Source organism: Antechinus flavipes, chromosome 4 (assembly GCF_016432865.1).
Source record: "Antechinus flavipes isolate AdamAnt ecotype Samford, QLD, Australia chromosome 4, AdamAnt_v2, whole genome shotgun sequence".
In the NCBI taxonomy this organism is placed as follows: Eukaryota; Metazoa; Chordata; class Mammalia; order Dasyuromorphia; family Dasyuridae; genus Antechinus; species Antechinus flavipes.
This window is the reverse complement of record NC_067401.1, coordinates 421,671,650-421,693,683: the sequence shown is the minus strand read 5'-3', so window position 1 is coordinate 421,693,683 and position 22,034 is coordinate 421,671,650. Positions and strand designations below refer to the sequence as shown.

General features: G+C 39.5%; 2 protein-coding genes across 2 annotated transcripts; one reads left to right on the top strand and one right to left on the bottom strand.

The window, feature by feature from the left end:
- Positions 1 to 1,563: 1,563 nt before the first annotated feature.
- On the top strand, positions 1,564 to 14,086 carry CACYBP (calcyclin binding protein). The gene is made up of 6 exons (XM_051998915.1): positions 1,564 to 1,694; positions 7,033 to 7,252; positions 9,477 to 9,573; positions 9,869 to 9,968; positions 12,544 to 12,638; positions 13,191 to 14,086. Exons 1-6 carry the CDS (start codon positions 1,674 to 1,676, stop codon positions 13,345 to 13,347), a joined length of 690 nt encoding a protein of 229 aa, XP_051854875.1. The 5' UTR covers positions 1,564 to 1,673; the 3' UTR covers positions 13,348 to 14,086.
- Positions 14,087 to 15,561: 1,475 nt separating this feature from the next.
- MRPS14 (mitochondrial ribosomal protein S14) lies at positions 15,562 to 20,570 on the bottom strand. The gene is made up of 3 exons (XM_051998916.1): positions 20,453 to 20,570; positions 17,756 to 17,914; positions 15,562 to 16,008 (listed from the first exon to the last, which is right to left on the bottom strand). Exons 1-3 carry the CDS (start codon positions 20,495 to 20,497, stop codon positions 15,826 to 15,828), a joined length of 387 nt encoding a protein of 128 aa, XP_051854876.1. The 5' UTR covers positions 20,498 to 20,570; the 3' UTR covers positions 15,562 to 15,825.
- Between the last annotated feature and the right edge of the window lie 1,464 nt (positions 20,571 to 22,034).

Genomic DNA, 22,034 nt, shown 5'->3' with positions numbered 1-22,034 from the left:
ACCTCTCCTTCCCGACTTCTGAGGGTTCCCTGCGGAGCACGCCCCATATCTGCCTCCTGGCCTTGGCTTTGCCTGTGTGCCCCATGCTCCGCCCCCTCACTGCCACCTCAGTGTCCCTGGCCGCCTCTAGCATTTGGTTGAAATCCCACTTTGTACAGGAGCATTTGCTGGTTCCCCAGCTGCCCAGACCTTCCTTTTCCCCATTACTTTCATCTACCCTGCACAGATCTTTTAGCGCCTAGTTAGTGGTGGTGTCTCCCTTTTTTAGAATACACGCTGCTTGGGGCAGGGACTCACTCTTCGGCTGCACAAACCAGCAAGTATCCACACAGTGACTGTCTCGGTTCCCGGAAGGGGTGCCCAGGCACCGACTGTATCCCCGGGCACGCACCCTTTCAGAACTACTAAGGGGAGGGGGGCAGAACTACAGGCATTAAGTGTAATTAAGATGTAACAACGTCACTCTCCCTTGCACCCCACCCCTTTCAATCCACCAAACTAATTTGGTAATCCCATAATTCCTTGCGTGCCCTCGGGAATGGCTCCCTCATAGGATGCCTAGGAGGGGGAGAAAAGTCCCCCCCGGACTTCCTCCGAAATTAGTTTACGGCCTACTAAGGAAGAAAGTACGCAGGGGCGGGTCTCACCTTTGTGTTTGCATCCCCAAACCCTAGAGGAGAGCCTGCCATCAGGAGTGGGTGCTTAACAAATGCTTGTTTCTTTCAGTCCCACCCCACCTTGCACCGTAAGGTGCAAGAGAAGCAGACCCGGGAATAGGCATATGCGCATACGTATAGGCGGAGGCAGTCAGGTACGGCAAGCGACTCCTCTTTTCCCCCCACTCCAAAAGGTGCTCCTCCTTGCCCCGTGGAGGCTAAGGCCCCGCCCGTCCCCCAAATTGGCTGTGACATCACCGCGGGGGTGATGTAACGAAAGCTCAAACAGTAAAGACCCACACAGACACCCGCTTTAAATCAAACTCTTCTCCCTCTGCTGGGCCTGTCTGCACCGGGGCTCACGAACTTCAAAATTTTTATCTTAAGCAAGATGGCAGCGCCCCGGCACAGCCCAGCCAATTAAAGGAAACAAAATCGCTAACGCAACAGCCCCAGCCACGGATCACCCACGATCGGGAAATCCTTCCGGTCGTAGGGTGAGCTGCGGCTGCGCGAGCAAAGACGGGACAAGGAGGTAGTGGCTGCCAAGGATGTGTTCTTTTCCTCCAAAGGCCGGGCAGCTCCCGAAGGCCTGCGCACGACGCTGGCGCGTGCGCGAAAGACTGGGCGGGGCATAGGATTTGGCGGAGGCTCCACGTGGGTGCCTCACGAAGGTTCCAGAGACACCTCGCGCTAGAGGAAGGGAGGGGCAATGCGAAGGGGGCGCGGCTCGGGAAGCAGGCCGGGTCGCACCCGGCCTCTCCTTGCGCAGGCGGCCTAAGGAAAGATTCGCTCGGGACTGATCCTCGCGCAGGCGTCCTAGACGGCGTCCCGCGAACGTCCGATCCGTACGCAGGCGGCGCTGTGGGAAGTAGCTCGTGCCAGTCGGGTCTGCGCTCTGGCGGCGGCGGCGGCGGCGAGAGTAGCAATCAGAGCCAAGTCCTTGCGGTGCGGGATCCCCAGGCTTCCCTTCTGCGTGACCGCAGTTTGCGTTGCTCCTGGCGGTGGCGGCAAGCCATGGCGGCAGCTCTGGAGGAGGTAAGGCCCTGGACCCTGCGGCCTTCCCGCCCTTGCGATCCTCTCGCCGATCGAGCATCCTCTGCAGTCCCTGCTTGGCCCGTGCGGCTCTCCCGGCAGCCCTCTTCTTGCAAAGCCCCTTCTCCCGCCGGCTTCCGGTTTGCAGTGGTGCGGCCCTAGAAGCCTTGGCTCCTACGAGAAAGTTCCTCGCGGACTCGGGATGCTGGGTGGGAATAGTGGGCGAGTGGTGGCGAGTTCGGGGAACCCCCAAAGTAACCCCTGCTCGTGCCGGGCCTTGGAAAATAGCGGACCTCCCCAGCGCTCCCGGCCCTCGGCGCTTTTCTTTTACCCACGTGACAGGGCAGCGTGCAACTTTGAAGCAGACGGGGTTGGGGGGAGGAAGCATTTCGTCTGGGTGGGTCGAGGGCCTCCAACCGGCTTAGGGAAAAGGTGTTGGATGCAGGCATTTGGCCGGGTGTTTGCAAAGTAAACGGGTCCAGGAAATGACCTTACTCCCAGCGCTGGTGTTTTCTGTCTATGGTGGATCACTTCGGACCGACGGTCCGGAACGTTTTACCCCCCCCCCCCTTTTTTTTTTAACCCTTGTCCCTCGTCATCCACGCTAGGGACTATTCGGGGGGAAAAGGAATGTTGGCACCCAAAGCGCCAGTACTCAGCATCCTAGAGATATGCTTAAGCAAAAAAGAAATATTTTAGTTCTACCTCTGAATTTTAAGTATGTTTTAGTCCTAAGACGTGAACTTGTTTGGCTACCCACAGTTTTAAACTTCATTTTGCAAATTGTAGGACTGGGGAGAGTTTTCTAGTGAATTATTCTCTGTGTACGTCAGCCTGTCTGAGAAAGGGTTAACCCCAAGAGACATAGTCGTCCCTTTCAACTCTTGAGTACAAAGAACTATCAGAGTATAGAGACCGAATTTCTAGGTCCTGCTCTGCCGCTAATTATGTGATCTTGGGGGAGTGACTGCACCTTACAGGCTTCGGTTTTCTTGTCTGTGAAAGTAAGTGGTTAGGCTAGGCTATTTCTAGGAGTGTTAATAACGCAGCTTTAAGTGCTTAGAACTTTTAAAAGTAGAAATGCAGTAGTGAATGGAAAGCAGGCATTCTTATTTTGTAGATGAAGAAACAGAACAAATTGGAGATATCTACCTCGCATTTTTAGGCAATTTTTTTTTTTTAATGTTTATTATCTCGATGGAGCAATGGATAAAATGGGAATCTGGAATCAAGATGTCTATCTTCCTAAGTTTAAATTTGGCTTGAGACTATGTGCCTCAGTTTCCATATCTGTAAAATGAGCTGGAGAAGGAAATGGCAAACCATTTCAGTATTTTTGCTAAGAAAATCCCAAATAGGGTCATAAAGGACTGAACAGCAGCCACAATTTGAAAATATAATTTTTTTTAATGTGACTTAGTAATCTTATATCAGGCAATTTGGAAATACATTTTTAATGAGATATGCATAACTACAAAATTGGAAATGGGATAAATGACAAAGAATAGATTAGAGAGCTGTTGTCCATTCTTTTGGATATGTGCTGCTATGATTCTTGGAATATGATCAAAATTGTTGGTCATCCAAAGGTCAGTAAATGAAGGAGTATCGCTTATAGTTTGCAACATTTTACCAATAAAAAGTTGTACACAAATGAAGTTGATAAGCGACAACTCCATTAAAGTGTTGAGTTACTCTAGAGATGTGATATGTGAGGATTATTTTTAAGGGTATGGGAAAGAAATATGTAGACAGAAATAAAATTGTTCCTGTCTTAAAGGAAGTTACATTCTAATAAGAGAGAGGGCATGTTCACATAGACATTTACATCAAATCTATACCAAATAAAGGAAAGCAGTTTGGGGAGAAAGGGTGCACTATCAGATGGAAACTAGGAAATGCTTCAAACAGGAGATGATGGCATTTGAGTTGAGTCTTGAAGGAAACCAATAGTTCCAACAAAATGGGAAGGGAGTGAATTCTAGTATGGGATGTTGGCCAAAGCCAAGAACAGGACATTGAGCGTCCTGTATACTAAATAGTAAGGACGCTAATATATACATAGACTGGACTAGAGAGTTTGAGGACAGGTAGGTAAAATGTATAAAGTCTAAAGAATTAAGAAGGAGCCAATTTGAGATGATATTTAAATGCCAATAACCTGGTGGTTTGTACTTTTTCTTGTTTAATAGTTTGGAAGAGGAGTGAATTTAGGGAAAAGGTAAATTTCATTTTTGACATGTGGAGTTGAAAATGTCTAAAGAATAAATAGTTGAAAATATCCATTAGGAAGCAGGCAATGTAGGACTGGAAATAAGACACCAAGGAAGGGGGGTAGATAGTTCTGGGAGTCATTTGCATAAATATAATAATTTACACAACTCGGATGAAGGCACATCAAATGACCAAAATAAACATAAAGTCCCAAAATGGAACTTTATAAGGACATAGCAGTGATGAATCGGCAAAGGATACTGATTCTGAAATAATTGAGGCCATTTACCAAGAGGTCTCTCTTTTTTCTGTCCTCTTCCATTTCTTACCACTCACCTTTAACCTTCTTTACCACATTTTACATGGAGTTAGTTCTTTTCCTTGCCAAGGCAAGCACTTCTACATGTATGAGTTATCCCATTCCTTCTTTAACCACTTGAATCCTTTCTCAACTGTTTTTAATCTCTTCCTTTCCCCTCCCGTTATCTGTTAGTGCCTCTTGGTAACTGCAAACATGCCTTACTGTCCCTGCCATTATCCCTCCCCACCTGCAGATTGTGGCTGGTCTCTTCCCTTTTGTAGCCAAGCTCCCAAAGAAGACTTTGTTTATAATCTGCATTTCCTTTGCTTTTTTTTCCTCAACCTTGTAGTTAAGACTTTTAACTAAATTCACCAGAAACTAGTCTTTCCAGAATGTAAGGACTCTTCCCACCACTCATCCTTCTTGATCTCTTCAGCCTTTGACACTGTTGATCATCTTCTTGACTTTTTTTTCTAAGCTGTTTTGACCCTCTCCTACTTCTCTTCCCTCTCTCTTCTGGCTTCTTCATGTAAGCCCCTCCTAATAATTATGGAACTCTGATTCTTCCCCCTCTGTACTATTTTATTGACTATTTGGTGGCTACTAGTCTAATATCTTTTTGATAAATCAATGATGTTTTTTAAAAATCATTCTGTCAGAATTTTATTTAAAAGAATTGGTAAATTTTTGGGTTCATTCTTGCCGAATAAGATTTTTTTTTTTTTTGTAAAATGTTTCAATAAAGTACATATTCCCAGTTTTACTTTTCCATAAAAATGTTTGGATAGAAATGGATGCTTGAATTAAAATGCCTTTTTCTGATTTATATCAAATTAAATATGAAAACCACTGTGAACAATGCATTTATGAAGCTGTTAGAAAAGGCAACTATATAAATTTCTTTACTTTCATTGAATTATTTTTTAATGTTCTAAATAAGGTGTTTTTATTTTTAATAAAGTGTCACTCTGACCGCTTGAGAACTGTATTTTAGCAGCTGTTACCCATATACAAGTTATTCAGTTTTTTGTTATCAGATAACTTTTTTAAAAAAAAAAGTCATTTAAACCCATTAAAATATTTGTTTTTCTCTCATCAGGGTAGAATTTTAAAATAAACAAGATAGTTTGTACATAGGCTTTTTTGTGTTTGTGTGAAAGAAAACAACATACATATAGGTATTTTAACATTTTTATCTTTTTCTTTTTTTAAAGATGGCTTATGATGATCAGCCATCAGTTATTCAGAAAGGTGATTTGAGTGGGCGGGGATCATTTGCAGTTTTCCCTTCTCCCCATTTAGCCTTTGCCATTTTCCCCTCCTCAATTCCTCTTTTTTTTTTTTTTTTTTTTTTTTTTGCCTTTAGAATCCCAGACTGAACTACAAAGGACTTTAGCATAGAGCAAAAATAATTAAGTTTCTAGGAGTTTCCATAAAACACAGGATGAACAATAATTTTTAAATCATTTCTGCATATTTTCCCAGACAAGAGTTTGAGTGCATTGATTATTAAGAAATCATCCTAGTAGAGTTCAGTTTGTAGAAAAAGAACTGGAAATAAAGAAGTATTAGATAAATCTGCTTTGTTTAGCATTAGCATACTTAACAAAAATAAATGTTTGTTCCATGAACAGCAATACCATATGTATGATCTGAACATATAAGAAGCATATCTGTAGATATGCTATTGCTATTGAAACCACCTATTGCATCAGTAAGTTCCAAAAAGCAGCACTAATATCACATTAAGTGCATTCAGAGACATCATAGATTTGCTGATACCACAGGGACGACAGTGTAAATATGATCTCCAAATAATTTGGTAGGCAGTATAGCATTATAATCATAAAAGTAGTGTGAAATGTGGGCTGTGGATTTTTTAAGATGTATTCCCACTTCATAAGGTCATAGATCTAGAGCTAAACAGGGACCTTGGCACATCTAGTCTAACTTTTGCAGTTTTGAGGGAGGTTATGGCTTTTCAGTCATAGCAGAGCTTCAGAAAGAAAGTAATTATTGTTTGGATGTTTTAGGCAGAGTAGTAGATCTCTTATTCTTCCCAACTCTAATTATAGAGCTCTTTTTTCATTATGTAATGAAAGAATAAAACATTACAAAATATCCAGTGAAACATGCCATGTGGATTAGAGAATTCAAAATTGACTATTAATTTGAGATAACTTTAAAGGGGGAGAGACCCCCTCCAAAAAAAAAAAAAAAGTTTTTTTCAGTAGGAAGAGCAGAAAAGCTAATTAGAATTTAGAGTCCCTAAGAGAGATCAAGGCATAGTTCCTAGACCAGTGAGGCATATCAGGGGATGTCCTTGCTAAGCTACAGAACATTAGGACAGCCTGAATAGTGAGGGGCCATGAGCGTCATTGCATGAGAGTAGTTGGAGATCCTAAGAATGTTCAGCCTGGAGAAGAGAAAGCATGATAGCTGTTAAGTATTTGTAAGTGATGTCACTGTGGAAGTGACAAAATTTTTTCTGCTAGGTCCCACCTTGGGGGAGAGGGGAAGATGAGAAACAATTGGTGGAATTTTTGTGTGTGTTAAAAGGCAAATTTTGACTGAGTAAAAAAGGAAAACTTGTTATCTAAAAGTGGTGTGAGCTGTCTCAAAATGAGCTGGTTTTCTTTCACAGGAAGGCTTCAAGCAAAACCTTGTCTTTCTGAATCACAGGTTGAGATGCCTTGAGATTCAGACAAAATAATACAGAAGAACTTATTTCTATTTCCATTTCAGCAATTAGAAAATAAGTTGGGTATAATAGATGGATCTTGATCCTTCAGGTCACAGTAAACATACTTTGTTGTCTTTAAATAGCTACGCAAAGATCTGGAAGAAGTAAAGGAGTTGCTGGGAAAAGCCACTAGGAAAAGAGTTCGTGATGTCCTAACAGCAGAGAAGTCCAAGTTAGAAGCAGAGATCAAGCACAAGACAAAGCAGAAGGGACAGGAGAAAGGAGAAACTATTGATAATGAGAAACCAGCAGCTGTGGTTGCCCCCATTTCAGTTGGGTACACAGTGAAAATCAACAATTATGGTATGGCTACTTCTCCCAAATTCAACTCTTTTGATTGTTTGTGAATTCACCACACATTAATTTCTTTCTGTTGTTTTCATTTTTATTGTAAATAGTAAGTGGAAAGAGTCTTAGAATTCTTTTTTTATCTGAGGGATTGTTTTTCAGTAGTATAGATGCAAAACAAGGCTGCATACAAAAGGCCTATGCAAGAGAATGAGACTTTAAATTAAGGACAAGTGCAAGGGGAGGAGCAATGATGAGAAGGATAATGGGTATCAACTATATCCAAAGTAATGTTTTCTAGTTTTTCTCTGTCCTTTGCTAAACCAACCACAAAAGTTACATGAGACAAAGAAACTATATCTCTACAGCAGAATCACTGGTTTTTAGTATTGGAATGGACATTAAATGTGACAAAATGAAGCTCAAAGGGTTGAAAATGCTTTGTGAGTGTGCTTAGTTGAAAGAACTCTGAAAGCTGTATAACTTGGAAAAGAGAAAAATAAGTAGGGGAAATGTTTTCTTCTGCAAATATTTGAAGACTTGTCCTGTGGCAGAAAGAGAGCTTTTAGAGAACAGATCTAGAAATAAATAAGAAATAGATTTTGATTCATTTGAAGGAACTTCTAAGAATTTGGAAAGTTGTTTCTTTAAAAAGTAGAATGGACTGCATTAGGAATTAGTGAATATATTTATGCTATAGCTATTTAGTAGAGTTTGGTGGATAACAGGTTTTTAATCCATTTTAATCCATTAACTTTAAAAAAAAGAAATATTTTGATGTTTCACTATAATTGGATTTCTTTGTAATCCTATTTATCTTATTTTATGCATTTAAAAACTTTATTCTGAGGTGTCCATGGGCTTCTCCAGACTGACAAAAGGGGTCCATTTCGCAAAAAAGGTTAAGGAAGCTTGGACTCCATTCCTAGTTCCTGATTTCCAGTTGAGTGTTCTTTCTACCTTCCTGCATTATTCTTATTTAAAATTTGGCTCAACATCTTCTTTGTTAGAAGTCTGCCCTGGTTAATATTCATTTACATAACATCAACATTTCTACTCCATCCTGATAATTAAACCATGCCTTTTATATATATTTTATGTGTATGTTAACATTGATTCATTAGATTTTAAGCAGCTTGGGGAAAGGAATACAAGCTTTTCTTTTTAAAAAAATCTCTGGTTAGTCAACAAGCATTTATTAAATACCTATCTACTGTTGTGCCAGGCCTTATACTAAGCACTAAGGATACAAAGAAAAGCAAAAGACCAATGAAGCATATAATAAATGTTTGTTAATACCTGAATAAGTAAGATTTTAAGATAAATAGAGAATTTACTAATGTCTTTGAAGATTGGGATCCTGAGTGATGTAATAATAGGCCTCTCTGGATTGGGTCCAGTTCACTTCAATTCAGAGCCCACCTCTGCTGATTAGTGTACATCTTGGGCAAGTAATTTCATCTTTATTGTCCTTACTTTGCTTATCTACAACATGGAAGGGTTTAGATGAGTGTGTTCTCTAAGGTACTTTGCTGGTTTTAAATCCCTTGATTATTGCTATAGGAGGCACAAGACTTGAGTTCAAGCCCTGATTTTTCTGCTTTATATTCACGTGACATTGGGTTTGTGAACAATGTGATTGATTATAAGGTAACTGAATGAATGAAGAACTGGACATTTAAAGAAGCATAAATAGAAAAGTTCTGTGAAATCAAAAGTTTTTTTTAAATGCCAGGTGGTGGAGCTGAGTAAACCACTAGAATAAATGTGGAAGAGAAGGTACATGGGAAGAATATATTCAGCATTCACATTTATAAAATATTCTGAAGTCTTTTCTAGTTCTGTGCTTCTTAATTCTAGAATTTGTTTTTGTGATTGAAAGGATTATATTATGGAGTCAGCACAGCAATGTGGGGAATACACATACATACACACGCAGAATTAAGTTTGAATTATTGCAGTTTAGTTTACTAGATAAAATCATCTAAGTTCACCAAGCTTGAGTTTTACCATCTGTTAAATGGAGGATTACCTTCTGTACTGCATTCTTGTGAGAAGTGATTTTCAACTAATAAGGTATTTTACAAATGTTTATTGTATTCATAAAAAACACTGCCATTATTACATTCCCTCCATTTTCTATTTTTATTGCCAAGTAGTATTATGGGCCATAGCTACCTATTGTATTATGAGCAGATTCAGAGAATTGTCTGGCTGATTTACCTTTCTGTGTGTGTAGGATGGGATCAATCAGATAAATATGTGAAAATCTACATCACCTTAAATGGTGTTCAACAAGTTCCCCCTGAGAATGTACAGGTGCAGTTCAAGGAAAGGTAAGTATACAATATAATTTGTAATATATTATCTTGGTTCATTGACTACTTTGTTAGTCGTGATAAAATTTTTCATGGGCAACCTTCAAATCTATTTAATCTTATAATCAATTTCCCCATTCTATGACTGAAAAAAAATCTGTCTTTATGTTTATTCATCAAATACTGCAAAGAAGCAAGCAGGTTATAAGACCCTTAGAAGAAAACCTTAATTTCTCAGACTTTTTCATTTAACAGCTTAAGAATCTCATAAAATCAAGAAGATAATGCATCTGTCATTTTATTTACTTTAAAGGTCATTTGAAGTTCTTGTAAAGAATCTTAATGGGAAGAATTACTCTATGACTGTCAATAATCTTTTGAAGCCCATTTCTGTAGAAGGTAGTTTAAGAAAGGTGAGTCTTCTTTTTCCTTGTTTTTTATTAGACATTGTCTAATTGCATTGATTAACTCAGACTCTGCTAAGTGAAAATTCAGAAGTTGAGCTGAAGTTGACTTTTTTTATTAACTATTGATTTATCATGGAAATAATGAAAATCTATTTGGAACATTAAAAAAAAATGCAGAGGGGAACAATGGTGGCAATTTATGACCAGGCGTGTGATAGCACAAGCCTATAATCCTGATTCAAAGGGCAATGGGTTTAAGTTGATAGACGCATTAAATTTGAGAATTCTGTACTACTGGGGTGGGTGTTAAGGACCATGCCTAAGCGTTAAGGGGCAAGTCAGTTCTCAGAAGCCCCCACAGCCATGAATCATAACACACTTGGAAGGAATTGCAAATCAGTCTTTACTGACACAGATGTTGCTTTATGAATTAGGAATGAAATAAATCAGAGGGAAGAGGAGAGCGGTCAGAGAATGCAACTGCCTTTCAGTCTCCTTATACTGATATTCTCTCACATGAAGGGATCTATTCTGGTGGTCAGAAGTAGATTCCCAGCAGCCACACGTAGGTTGCCCATAACAGTGGGGTATCAACAGAGTCTGGCCTTAATATAGTGATTCCCTTGAAAATGGGGAACCACCAGATAAATTGGCCCATATTGGAAATAGAAGTGGTCACAGCTTCTGTGAATCAGCAGCGGGGTCAGGCCCCAGAGCGACCGGCCACTTGCGCTTCCAACTCAGCCTCAAGAGAAATATTTAGATTTAAGATGTTAATAAAGCTAGTCCTTTAAGGCGCTTTTCTACCAGGAGGTTTGATAAATACCAAAAAAAAAAAATTCTGTAATCTATATTCATCACTTATATAAACTAGTCTCTGATTATACACTGGAACTATATTTACCATTCTGTAATTCTTTCCAAGAGATAAAATTGGGCAATTGGCACAAGATTATACAGTTTTGCAGATTCCTAATTTCTGCTATTGGCATTGTTTAGTGTAGTGTGGGGCTTTTTCTTCCCATCTGTTTTTTCAGTGGTTGAAATTTAAAAATAAAAAATGACCTTTGAAAATAAAGCACTAATCTCCATTGTTTCCAGAGAGGTTGAAAGCTTTCAATAAAATTTAATTGGTAGGAAAGTGAGATTGATGAGCAATAAATCAAATCATAAAACTGTTCACAGTGAGATAAATATATAGTAATAGGTGATAAAGGCAGTGATGCCAATATTTTTTCCTTGGAAGTTCAATAGATAGAAAAAAGTCCTCACAGTAAGTAGACCAAAGTAGCTTCTTAGTTGCATCCAGCAAACATTTGATCTCCATGGAGAGCCATAGCAACAAAAGTTCAAAATAAATTCTTGTTCACAAAATGTTATAAAGAAAGGTATTGTGCAAAATAAAGAACAGTATAGCACAAATCATTGGGAAAAAAAGAGAAGGGGGAAAAGGAGTCTGCAAAAATATTGATAAAAACATAAATGAATTATATTCTCCCAAGAGCATTGCTAGATGAGACCAGAACACAGACTAGCCACTATTTCTAAAATGATGTAAATGCTGATAGTAGAATTGACGTATTTAGACTTAAAGTGTCCACAAAAGAAATCTGTGGGCAGGGAAACATTTTTGAAAGCATTGAGGGGATTAGCGAGGGAACTGAAAAAGGTTAAGTCTGAGGCATGCAAAGAAATGCAGAAACATCTATGGAGGATTTGTGAGAAGTACATGGATAAGAAATATTAGGATTAGAATCACAGAATTTTATCATTGGAGGGGAATACTGAGGTCATCCAGAATAATCTCCATCTTAAACAGGAGTCTCTTTGTATCTCCAACATGTGATAATTTTCATAGTACCTCACGTGAAAGGAAAACTATTTAAACAACTGGGATAGCCCCAATGAACAGCTCTAACAGGAATCTTGTTCTTTATATCAAGTCAAAATCTGCTTCCTGTTTGTGTTTTCTGTGATCAGACATTACAAATCTATACCCTTTTACATGACAACCCTTCACTTTACCAACAATAATAGCCTCTGGAAAATTTTTAGAATTAGAATTAAATTTGTTGGTCACTTAGGCCAACTTGCTTATCTATAAACAGAAAACTTGAAATCCCCCTCCTCAAATAAAATGAGTCATCCAAGCAATTGTGATAGTAAGTGGCAGAACTGCTATCTTTTAGTTCTTTTGCCTTCGATTTGTGTAGTATTTCAAATTGTGTAGTAATATCGATCCTTGGGTATTAGGGCATTTTATATCTCCAAAACACATTAATTGGTCTTTAAAGCAACCCTATTAGCATAAATGTTACAAGTTGTTATAGTCCTCCTTGTTATGTGTGTGTAGCCCATTAGGAAAATTATTAGACAAAGTCAGAAGATAAGGTTGGAGTCATGGGCACTGCTCATTGTCCCTCTGGAAAGCCAGGCCACTTTTTTGAGCTTACCTTAGAGGATTGTTTTAGGAATCAGATGAGATAATGCAATTGTTTTGGATTGGAAAAGTTAATTATTTAAAATGTACACAGGAAAAATCTGTCATACCAAGTTTGTATTTTTTCCCTGGCCCTTCTAGATCAAGACGGATACAGTTCTTGTATTATGCAAAAAGAAGCAGGAACAAAAATGGGATTACCTGACCCAGGTGGAGAAAGAATGCAAAGAGAAGGAGTGAGTCTTTTTTCTTTATGTTTCTAAGAATTGCCACTTAGATTATTGTAGACATTTAAGCTTTTATAGACTGATTTTTGTTTCTGCTTTTTGAGGTAACTTGACATGAAAGGGGTAAGGGGTAAAGATCAAGGTGTTGTTTTGCTGCTTCTCTATTATTACAGCAGATCCTAAGGAAAGCACGTGGCTAAGAATTGGCTTGTCACATTTTAAAGTCTAGTGATATTTATATAGGGTTATAGAGGGGTGTGTGTGTGTGAGACAGAGTATGTATTAGACTTAATAATATCATGCTTTTATCTTAAAGTGATGAATTGAGCTAAGCTAGCTAGCCAACCACCTTCTTTCTGCCAGCCAGTTTGTGAATTGATGGCAAGTTTCTATGAAGCATCTAAGTTTGTCCTCTTAAAGTATTGGCTGTTCAAAGTGACACAAATATTATATATACAACATAGAAAATACTTATTTACCTCATTTACCTATGGCCTGATTTACTGTTTGTTAATTGCAGAGAAGCTTTGTTGTAAAACTTTGTTTTCTTTCTCTCTACAGAAAATCTTCCTTCGATAATGACACAGATCCTAGTGAGGGGTTGATGAATGTTTTGAAGAAAATTTATGAAGATGGTGATGATGAAATGAAGAGAACTATTAATAAAGCCTGGGTAGAGTCAAGGGAGAAACAAGCCAAAGGAGAGAGTGAATTTTGAGACAAAAGTTCTTTCAGCCACCAATGTGGAAATATCCTTTCCAATAAGGAACTGTCGCTGAGCTGCACAGATGCATTTGACAAGTATATTGTTTACACAGCCTTCTTCCAAGCAAAGACCCTGAACTCTTTCCATTTCATGCTGGAGGATTTATTTAAAATAAAACATGCTTATTTTAAAAACACTTCTTTCAAGGAAAGTTGCCTTAGTGCCCTGTTTATTTTGTGTGCAAGGAAAAAGGTCATTGTTTCCTTACTTCAAGTCTTGCTAATTAAAAAGCTATATATTCATTATCTCTGCTGTTCATCTGCACAATTAAAGGGATTGAACCTACATTCAAAGTATTCTTGCTTTTCCTTCAAGATTGGCATGGATATTTATTCTTGAGTCCTTCAATTTGGTATTTTGGAAGCAGCAGGTATAAAATGAGTTTATGAGCTTCAGTTAATAGATTATGGTATAAATTGGCCCTTGCTTCTTAAGAAACAGGCAGGGGGAAATGAATGTTCAGTTATTGTTATGATGGGTTTATAAAGAGCACTTGATTTGAGTTTAAAAGTTTAACTTAATCAGGTGTCATCACAAGGCATGTCTATAAATATTAAATTACTTTAAAATATACAAAAAATTCACAACTGAGTGAACAAATGAGCCTATAATGGTGAGAACTAATCTCAAGTTTCTCCTGAATTTAACAAGTTAATAACAGTAATAAAATAAAGAAAAAATGACTAGCAAATCTGTCTTTTTTGGGTTTGTTTGTTTGTTTTTGCATTCATCATTAAGTGCTAGAGATTATTTACAGAAGAGGAATATAACAGTAAAGGTTTTATCTAATTCCTTAGGATAATATTAAAAATTTCATGTAAAAGTTCCTATTTCCTTAAGTTATAAATGGAAAGAAGGAAAGTAATTTCCCTCGGGATAAAAAAATTTCAACCCCTAAAATAGCAATAAAAATACTAAGAACCTCTATCTAAAAATACTAAGAATCCCAAGTTAAAACTTAACAAACTGGATTAGATTGGGTTAGTTCAGAAATGCTATTTAAATAGTTTATATTCATTAAATACTTTTGATAGCAATTCTTTGAGCTAGATAATACGAAATTTGTTATTCTCATTCTACATATGAAAAAATAGCCATCAATTCCCAATCCTCTCAGCTTCCTTCCCTCCTCTTTGCAGCCTCCGATACTGTGGCTTAGGCTTTCTTTTCTGTGCCTTCTTGCCCTCACTTTCCTGATCCTTGGCCAGCTAGCCAGTAGGTGGCTTTGGAACTCCAAAACTTGAGTTAAATCCCATCTCAGACACCCTAGAGGTTGGGTGGCCCTGGGCAAGTCCCTTGGCTTCCTCCTGTCCCTAGCTCCTTCCCCCTCTTTCCTTGGCCGACCTTCATCCCAGCCTACCCTCAGCATTGTTCTGGGCCTTTGTTTCCTCCTCCAAACTCTTGCTTTGGGATCTCACGAATTCCCATGGATTCAAGTCTCTTCTCCATGTAGGTGATTTTCAGATCAATTTCTTTAGCCCCGATCTCCAACTGCCTATAAGATGACAAACTGTCTCATGGACCTCTTAAACAGGTTCAGACCTTCATTATCTTTTTTCCACAAAACCCTTCCCTGCAAAGGGCACCATCCCTCAGGCACCCAGGCTTGAGACCTAGGGTTTTATCCTCAACTCTTTGATCCCTGTACCAACCTGTCATTTCCACCTTCTCTTTGCTCTGATCCTCATGACCTCATGTACACATGTCTCCCTGCTTCAGGACTGCCTTTTCCCCCCATTCTCCCCCCCCCCCCCCACCCCCTGTCCTGGGGCCCATGTTCTCTTCCTCTCTCTTCTGGCTACAGAGACTCGGCTAAATCCCACCTTCAGAAGCAGCCTTTCCGGACCTTCCTTAACCTGGGTGCCTTTTCACGGAGTACCTCCAGCTGATCCCCTCAGTCTTGTCTGTATTTAGTTGTTCTTGTGTTGTCTCCCTCACTTAACTGTGAGGTCCTTGGAAGAAAGGACTACTCCCTGTCGCCTTTTTCTGCATTCCCAGCATTAAGGCGACGCCTGGCACTGAATGTGGACCTGACTTGACTCCAGCTTCATGGGACCCACCACAGCTTGTGCCCCATTAAAAATTCAGGCACCTTCACCTCCAAGTAGCAAGGTTTTAGTCTACTTTTGCTTTAAATCAAGTAGAAATAACATAAAACACAAACAATTCTTCACATCATTTTTTTTTTTCTTTACCAGAAATAATAAGTTCAATTATCAGAAAGCAATTCAGGCACAGACCAAGTCCTTTACAGATTTCTACAATACCAAGACTTTTCCCTGCTAAAAAATTCAGCTTAAGAAAAGCAGTTATCCTATAGGGCTGCTGCTTACTGCTCATTCATTTCCGGTGGGGGTCACGATCCTTAACATCAATGGCAAACACTGAAGTGTATGAGTTGTACTGCTGTCGTGGGGTGCCGAACGCGATTCACCATATGGCTCTCTGGACCCCAGAAAGCTGCCCGTGGTCAGCTAGATGCCGGAAGACGATCCGGCTCAGTCTCCAGCGCTTCTTCACACCCCGAGGTCGAGATGTTATGACACAACGATTTCGTATCCTGACAGGACAGCTGTCTCTGGGAAGAGCAGCAATTTCTTGATCTGCTACTTCCTAGGGAAAAAAAGGTAGCATTATTGCATAGATTGTCACTCATAATATCAGCAGTTTATGAGAATTCTCCGGTGGAGGTCAACAAGCTTTTTCTTTTGGCTTTTTAAGCATTGACTCTAGATTCTCAAAGGATCTCAGAAATGAAAGGAACTTGGATGTCACCTAGTCCAGTCAGCAAGAATCCCCTACTCTTTTAGCTACTCTCCTGAGGCAACTCATTGCATTTACAAACAGTTCTAATTATGCAAAAGCTTTTCCTCACATGAGTCTACACTTAGCTCTGCAGCTTCTACATCTCACTGATGGGTTCAATATTTAGCCTTCCCAAGCTTGAACCAGGTGGCCTCTACATCTGGTTCCACACAATGGAATCAAGAAAAAATCTAAATATCTCTCCTGGATGAGAACTCTTTAAATATTTTAGAGACAGACATCCTCCCCCTTTTTACCCCCTACCTCCCTAGTCTTCTCAGTTAAATATCTCTTCAGCTGACTTCCACAGCGAGGTATCAAATTTTTGAATCAAGCCCTCCTCTGGAAATGTTTCAATCTATCAGTGAGTGGACTTTCTCAAAGTGGACAAAGCACTTCAGGTGTGCTCCGACCAAGACAGAGTATAGTGCTGGTCAGTATCACTCTTCAGTGTAGCCTAAGATGACATTTGGTTTTTTGGTTATCATACTGGTGACTCAGAATGAGTTTGCAGTCTACTAAAGCTGATTCTTTTCTCTCAAATTCAGTATATTCAAAATGTAACTCTCCCCCTTTCCCTCTTATCTTTCCATCCTCCTCTTAGCCACCCAGGGTTGGGACCTCAGCTTTCTCCTCAGCTTTTCACTTTCACCCCCTTCATCCAATCTGTTGCTAACTTCTGTCATTTCTACTTTGTAGCACTTCTCTTCCTTTTTTTCCTCTGATGATGACCCTCATTACTTCATGCATGGACTACTGAAATAGTCTTTTGGCAATTAGTCTCCCTGTCTCAAGTCTTTCCCCATTACACTTAGCCATGAAAGTGATTTCCCTAAAGCAATTAGTCTCCCTGTCTCAAGTCTTTCCCCATTACACTTAGCCATGAAAGTGATTTCCCTAAAGTCTACCTAGGGTACCTTACTCAATAAATTCCAGTGGCTCTCTATTACCTCCAAGATAAATGTAACATTTTCCATTTGACTTTTAGAATCTTTCATAATCCAGTCCCTTCCTACCTAGCCTTTGTACACCTTTTATGTATTCTGATCCAATGAGCATCTCCACCTCCTGATTTCCATGATTTTTTTTCAGTCATAAATAAAATCCCATCCTTGATAAAGCTTTTTACAAAAGTTTAAAACACAGAGCCTGTCCTTATATAATCTTTTTGAGGAGACACAAAAGTGTCAGATCTTTAGAGAACAATAAAGGGCAAATCAAAGATCATAGAGGAGATGACTGAGCCAAAGAAGGATATGGCTTTGAAAGGCAGGTAGGAACTCTCATGGATATTGCCAGGTTGACTTGTGATAAACAAGAGGTCCTCAAGTGGGTGTCCCAATTCAGCCCTCCAATTCTCTGATTGTTTTAGACTAGCCACCAAAGTGTCTTTCACAGTGCTTTGCACCTAGTACATAGTTTATAAATATATGTTGGATAAAATGTCACAATGATTAAGATAATTTAATATTATGGGTGAAGGGGCAGTTAAGTTTGAAGACAGTTTTAAGAGAAATAGTTTGTATAATTTCTGAGATTAGAAAAATAAACTAACTTGAAGATCTTTTGGTAATATAGTGTTCTTTCTGAGGGAGTTGATCCGAAGCCTTTCATCTGCAAATTCAAAGGCCATCTTTCTTCTCTTTACATCACGCACCATTCTCCAGTCCACATAGTAACTTCGTATCTGTCCTGTACCTGAAAAAGGAACCATCTAATAATGATGGTCAAAGAAAAAAAGAGATAGTAAAACTGATGCTTTTTTCCTTGTCTTAATCATCTATTCCTTTTACAGCTTTTGTGAAATGTCACTTAAAGTTTCTAATTTGGTATCTAAGTGTTTGTTCTGAAGAAGGCACCACACCAGGTGATGAGAGTAAAGAGGAAAAATCAAATAATTTCTGCTCTCCTGAAGCAAGGAGGATGTACAAGGGAAATGGGACATGGACTCCAAGAGATGGTGTATCCTCTTTTGTATGCAAATTCCTTTGGTGATTGATGGGGCAGTTCATTCATTCCACTCTTATCCTATGTGACTTTTCTCAATATTCTCCCAAAAGTTCCCAATAAGTCCACCCAATACACTGGAAGTCTTACTCAATTTCTCCCATTATCATTGGATCACTCTAATTGACCACTTGTCATCCCTTGTTCTTGGCTTATGAGCAATCCATGTTCTTTTCTTTTTATATATTTCCTTAAAGTCCTTTACTTAATAAATATTTTTTAAAAGTGGCTATGCATATTGTTGGTGGAGTTGTGAACGAATCCAACCATTCTGGAGAGCAATCTGGAATTATGCCCAAAAAGTTATCAAACTGTGCATACCCTTTGATCCAGCAGTGTTTCTATTGGGCTTACACCCCAAAGAGATACTAAAAAAGGGAAAGGGACCTGTATGTGCCAAAATGTTGGTAGCAGCCCTGTTTGTAGTGGCTAGAAACTGGAAAATGAATGGATGCCCATCAATTGGAGAATGGCTGGGTAAATTGTGGTATATGAATGTTATGGAATATTATTGTTCTGTAAGAAATGACCAACAGGATGAATACAGAGAGGCTTGGAGAGACCTACATGGACTGATGCTAAGTGAGATGAGCAGAACCAGGAGATCATTATACACTTCGACAACGATATTGTATGAGGATGTATTCTGATGGAAGTGGATTTCTTTGACAGAGACCTAACTGAGTTTCAATGGATAAATGATGGACAGAAACAGCTACACCCAAAGAAGGAACACTGGGAAACGAATGTGAACTATTTGCATTTTTGATTTTCTTCCCCGAGTTATTTTTACCTTCTGAATCCAATTCTCCCTGTGCAACAGGAGAACTGTTTGGTTCTGCAAATATGTACTGTATCTAGGATATACTGCAACATATTTAACATATATAGGACTGCTTGCCATCTGGGGGGGGGTGGAGGGAGGGAGGGGAAAAAACGAAACATAAGCGAGTGCAAGGGATAATGTTGTAAAAAATTACCCTGGCATGGATTCTGTCAATACAAAGTTATTATTAAATAAAATAAAATTAAAAAAAAAAGTGGCTATGCATATCAACAACAGGGCTACGTACTGAGAATACCAAAAAAACCCAAAAGCAGTAACAACAAATTCTGGCCTTCTAGGAATTGACTTCCCGCTGAAAGAAAATAACATGCATAGAGGCTAGGAAATACAAGAAAATTGAGGAGGGAAAGAATATAATAACTGAGAGGATTAGCAAAGGTTCTGAATAGGGATTTGTAGCTGAGCTGTGTCATTAAAAAAAAAAAAAAAAAACATAAGAATTTAGACTTTAAGAGGTAGAGATAAGGAGGGAATGTATTCCAGCGTTGGAGGCACTGGAAGAAGAGAACATTGACTTTGGAGAAATATCAAGTGAGCCAGTTTGGCAAGAACACAAAATATGTGAAGGGAAGTCATGAGAAATGTTTGAAAAGGTGATGTTCGTGACTGCAATGTCCAAATTCCCATCTTGGCTATTTGATATTAGGCAAATAATGTCCCTTCTCAGTGGTTTCATTTTTAAAACAAAGGGCTTAAAATAGGTCTTGTAAGAGATCCCTCTCTTCCAGCCCTTTTCTGCAGCTTTAGCAATGGGTAGAGTGCTAGACTTAGAAGGTTCTCGGATACCCCCTTGGCGCCAGCCACGTCACCACTCCAAACTTCACTTTCCTACCCCATAAAATGGGGATAACAGCATGCACTTCTCAGGTGGAGTGAGGCTGGAATATTTGCAAATTACTTCGTAACCGCTGAAGCGGGTGGGGGAGGGGGACGCAGGCCTGCAGAGGAGGAGTTATAAGCAAAGAACTGGGGGCACCCTCGGCGGCTTCCTCCAAGAGCGCCCCCACTTCCAGGCACAGAGTAGCCAGGGAACGTAAATGTGCTCAGACCCTGGGTATGTACTTTAACCGTCCCCTCACCGGTAAAATGGAAGCCATAACAATGTCACTCCCTCCCTCCCCAGGCCGCTATTAGCAACAGAAAAGGCGCTTTCAAACTTAAAAGCACCATCTAAATGCTAGTTATTAGCTTTTTTTCTTTTCCTTTTTTTTTAAAATCATCGACATCATTATTATCTGGAGCTGTTTGCTCATCTGTCCAGTGACCTCGGAGGCTCTTCTGGCTCTCCATCTACACTCTCTGAGCTCATTCCTCCGCTCCCCGAGGGGGAGGCCTCCGGGCTGGTCAGTTTCGGGGTTCTGAGAGCTGCCGGGGGAACCGACTAAGCGCGCCACTGACCTGACGTACGGACCGTAGCAGAGAACCCAGCATGGAGGCCGCCATATTGCCGGATGCGGGATTCAAAGATTCGCAACTTTATTGACACTGAAGGAACTGGGAGGGAAGGAGGGAGATATGGGGAGGCGGGACCTCGTGCCGGGGCACGGTGCGGAGAAGGTGAAACGGAAAAACTGTGAGCAGTGAGCATGCGCCGAAAGGATAAGCAGTGAGGGTGCGCGGACTCGGCCCTGGAGCCGCCCTTCTTGTGACGTCACGGCGCTTGTTCGGCCTCTTCAGCGTAAAGGTCAAGTTTGTCTTACCTGGCTCGGCGCGCTCTGTTGTAGAACCTGTGTTTGGAAAAATAGAATGCAGGGGCGAAAGTCCATGATATTTAAAAAAAAATCAAAGGCACCCTCCTTCTTTTAGTTAATAAGCATTTATAAAAGCGCACTCTATGTGCTAGACCTTGTATTAAGCGCTGGGGACTCGGAGAAAAGCAAAAACCTGGTGCCTGCCTTTAATGAGCTTACGTTCTAATGGCAGAAACCAAGTGGAACTAATGACAATTAAATGATGTTTAAAAAAATAGCAACTAAGTCTATAATAGTTTTATATATACATATATATACACATATATATACATATACATATATATATATATGACTGGAGACAAATCATCTAAAACGCGCTCAGCCTCAGTTTCCTCATCTGAAAAATAGAAATCATAATAGTTACTTCCCAGGGTGAAGACAAATAACTTATAAACTACTTGTAAAGTGCTTTGCAAGCCTTAAAAATGTTAAATCCTAGTTATTAGTGAGTAGAACGCGGAAGCTGTGTTCCGAGTTCAAATGCTGCCTCAGTTAAACTTATTAGCCGAGTGATCCTGGAAGTCTGATTAGTCATCGGTAAAATAGAAACAATAAGATCAAATAAGATAATATTTATAAATACTGTATAAATGTATAATATACATAAGTATATAAATACTATACTATTATATAAATATGAAAATTTATATTATATTAAATATAAATACTATAATATACATAATTGTATAAATACTATCATCATCATCACAGAGTAAACTGAAGGTAAGCTTACAGCTAAAGCTTTCTTCCTGTGGATTTTATTCTTTTTGAAAAACTGGTTCATCCGGACAAAAGCAGCTACACCCAAAGAAAGAACACTGGGAAACGAATGTGAACTATCTGCATTTTTGTTTTTCTTCCCGGGTTATTTATACCTTCTGAATCCAATTCTCCCTACGCAACAAGAGAACTGTTCGGTTCTGCAAACATATATTGTATCTAGGATATACTGCAACATATCCAACATATAAAGGACTGCTTGCCATCTAGGGGAGGGGGTGGAGGGAGGGAGGGGAAAAAAAAAATCGGAACAGAAACGAGTGTCAATATAATGTAATTATTAAATAAAATATTTAAAATTAAAAAAAAAAAGAAAAACTGGTTCATCTCAGTAGATCTTTATGAGTCTCTTAATCTCTATGAATAGTAATTTCCATTTCCTCTCTGTCCAAGACCACTGTTTCTCCTTTCTTTTCATTCCAGGTGCTTACTCAGGATAGTGACTGGCA

Bases quoted from the DNA above. Each gene is read 5' to 3' on its own strand.
- MRPS14 (XM_051998916.1), bottom strand. From the start codon at position 20,497: ATGGCGGCCTCCATGCTGGGTTCTCTGCTACGGTCCGTACGTCAG. The intron at 17,915-20,452 runs GTCAGTGGCGCG...CATCATTATTAG, and splicing joins TGCTACGGTCCGTACGTCAG to ATGGTTCCTTTTTCAGGTAC. The intron at 16,009-17,755 runs GTTAGTTTATTT...TTTTTTCCCTAG, and splicing joins TATTACCAAAAGATCTTCAA to GAAGTAGCAGATCAAGAAAT.
- CACYBP (XM_051998915.1), top strand. From the start codon at position 1,674: ATGGCGGCAGCTCTGGAGGAG. The intron at 1,695-7,032 runs GTAAGGCCCTGG...GTCTTTAAATAG, and splicing joins TGGCGGCAGCTCTGGAGGAG to CTACGCAAAGATCTGGAAGA. The intron at 9,574-9,868 runs GTAAGTATACAA...TTTACTTTAAAG, and splicing joins CAGGTGCAGTTCAAGGAAAG to GTCATTTGAAGTTCTTGTAA.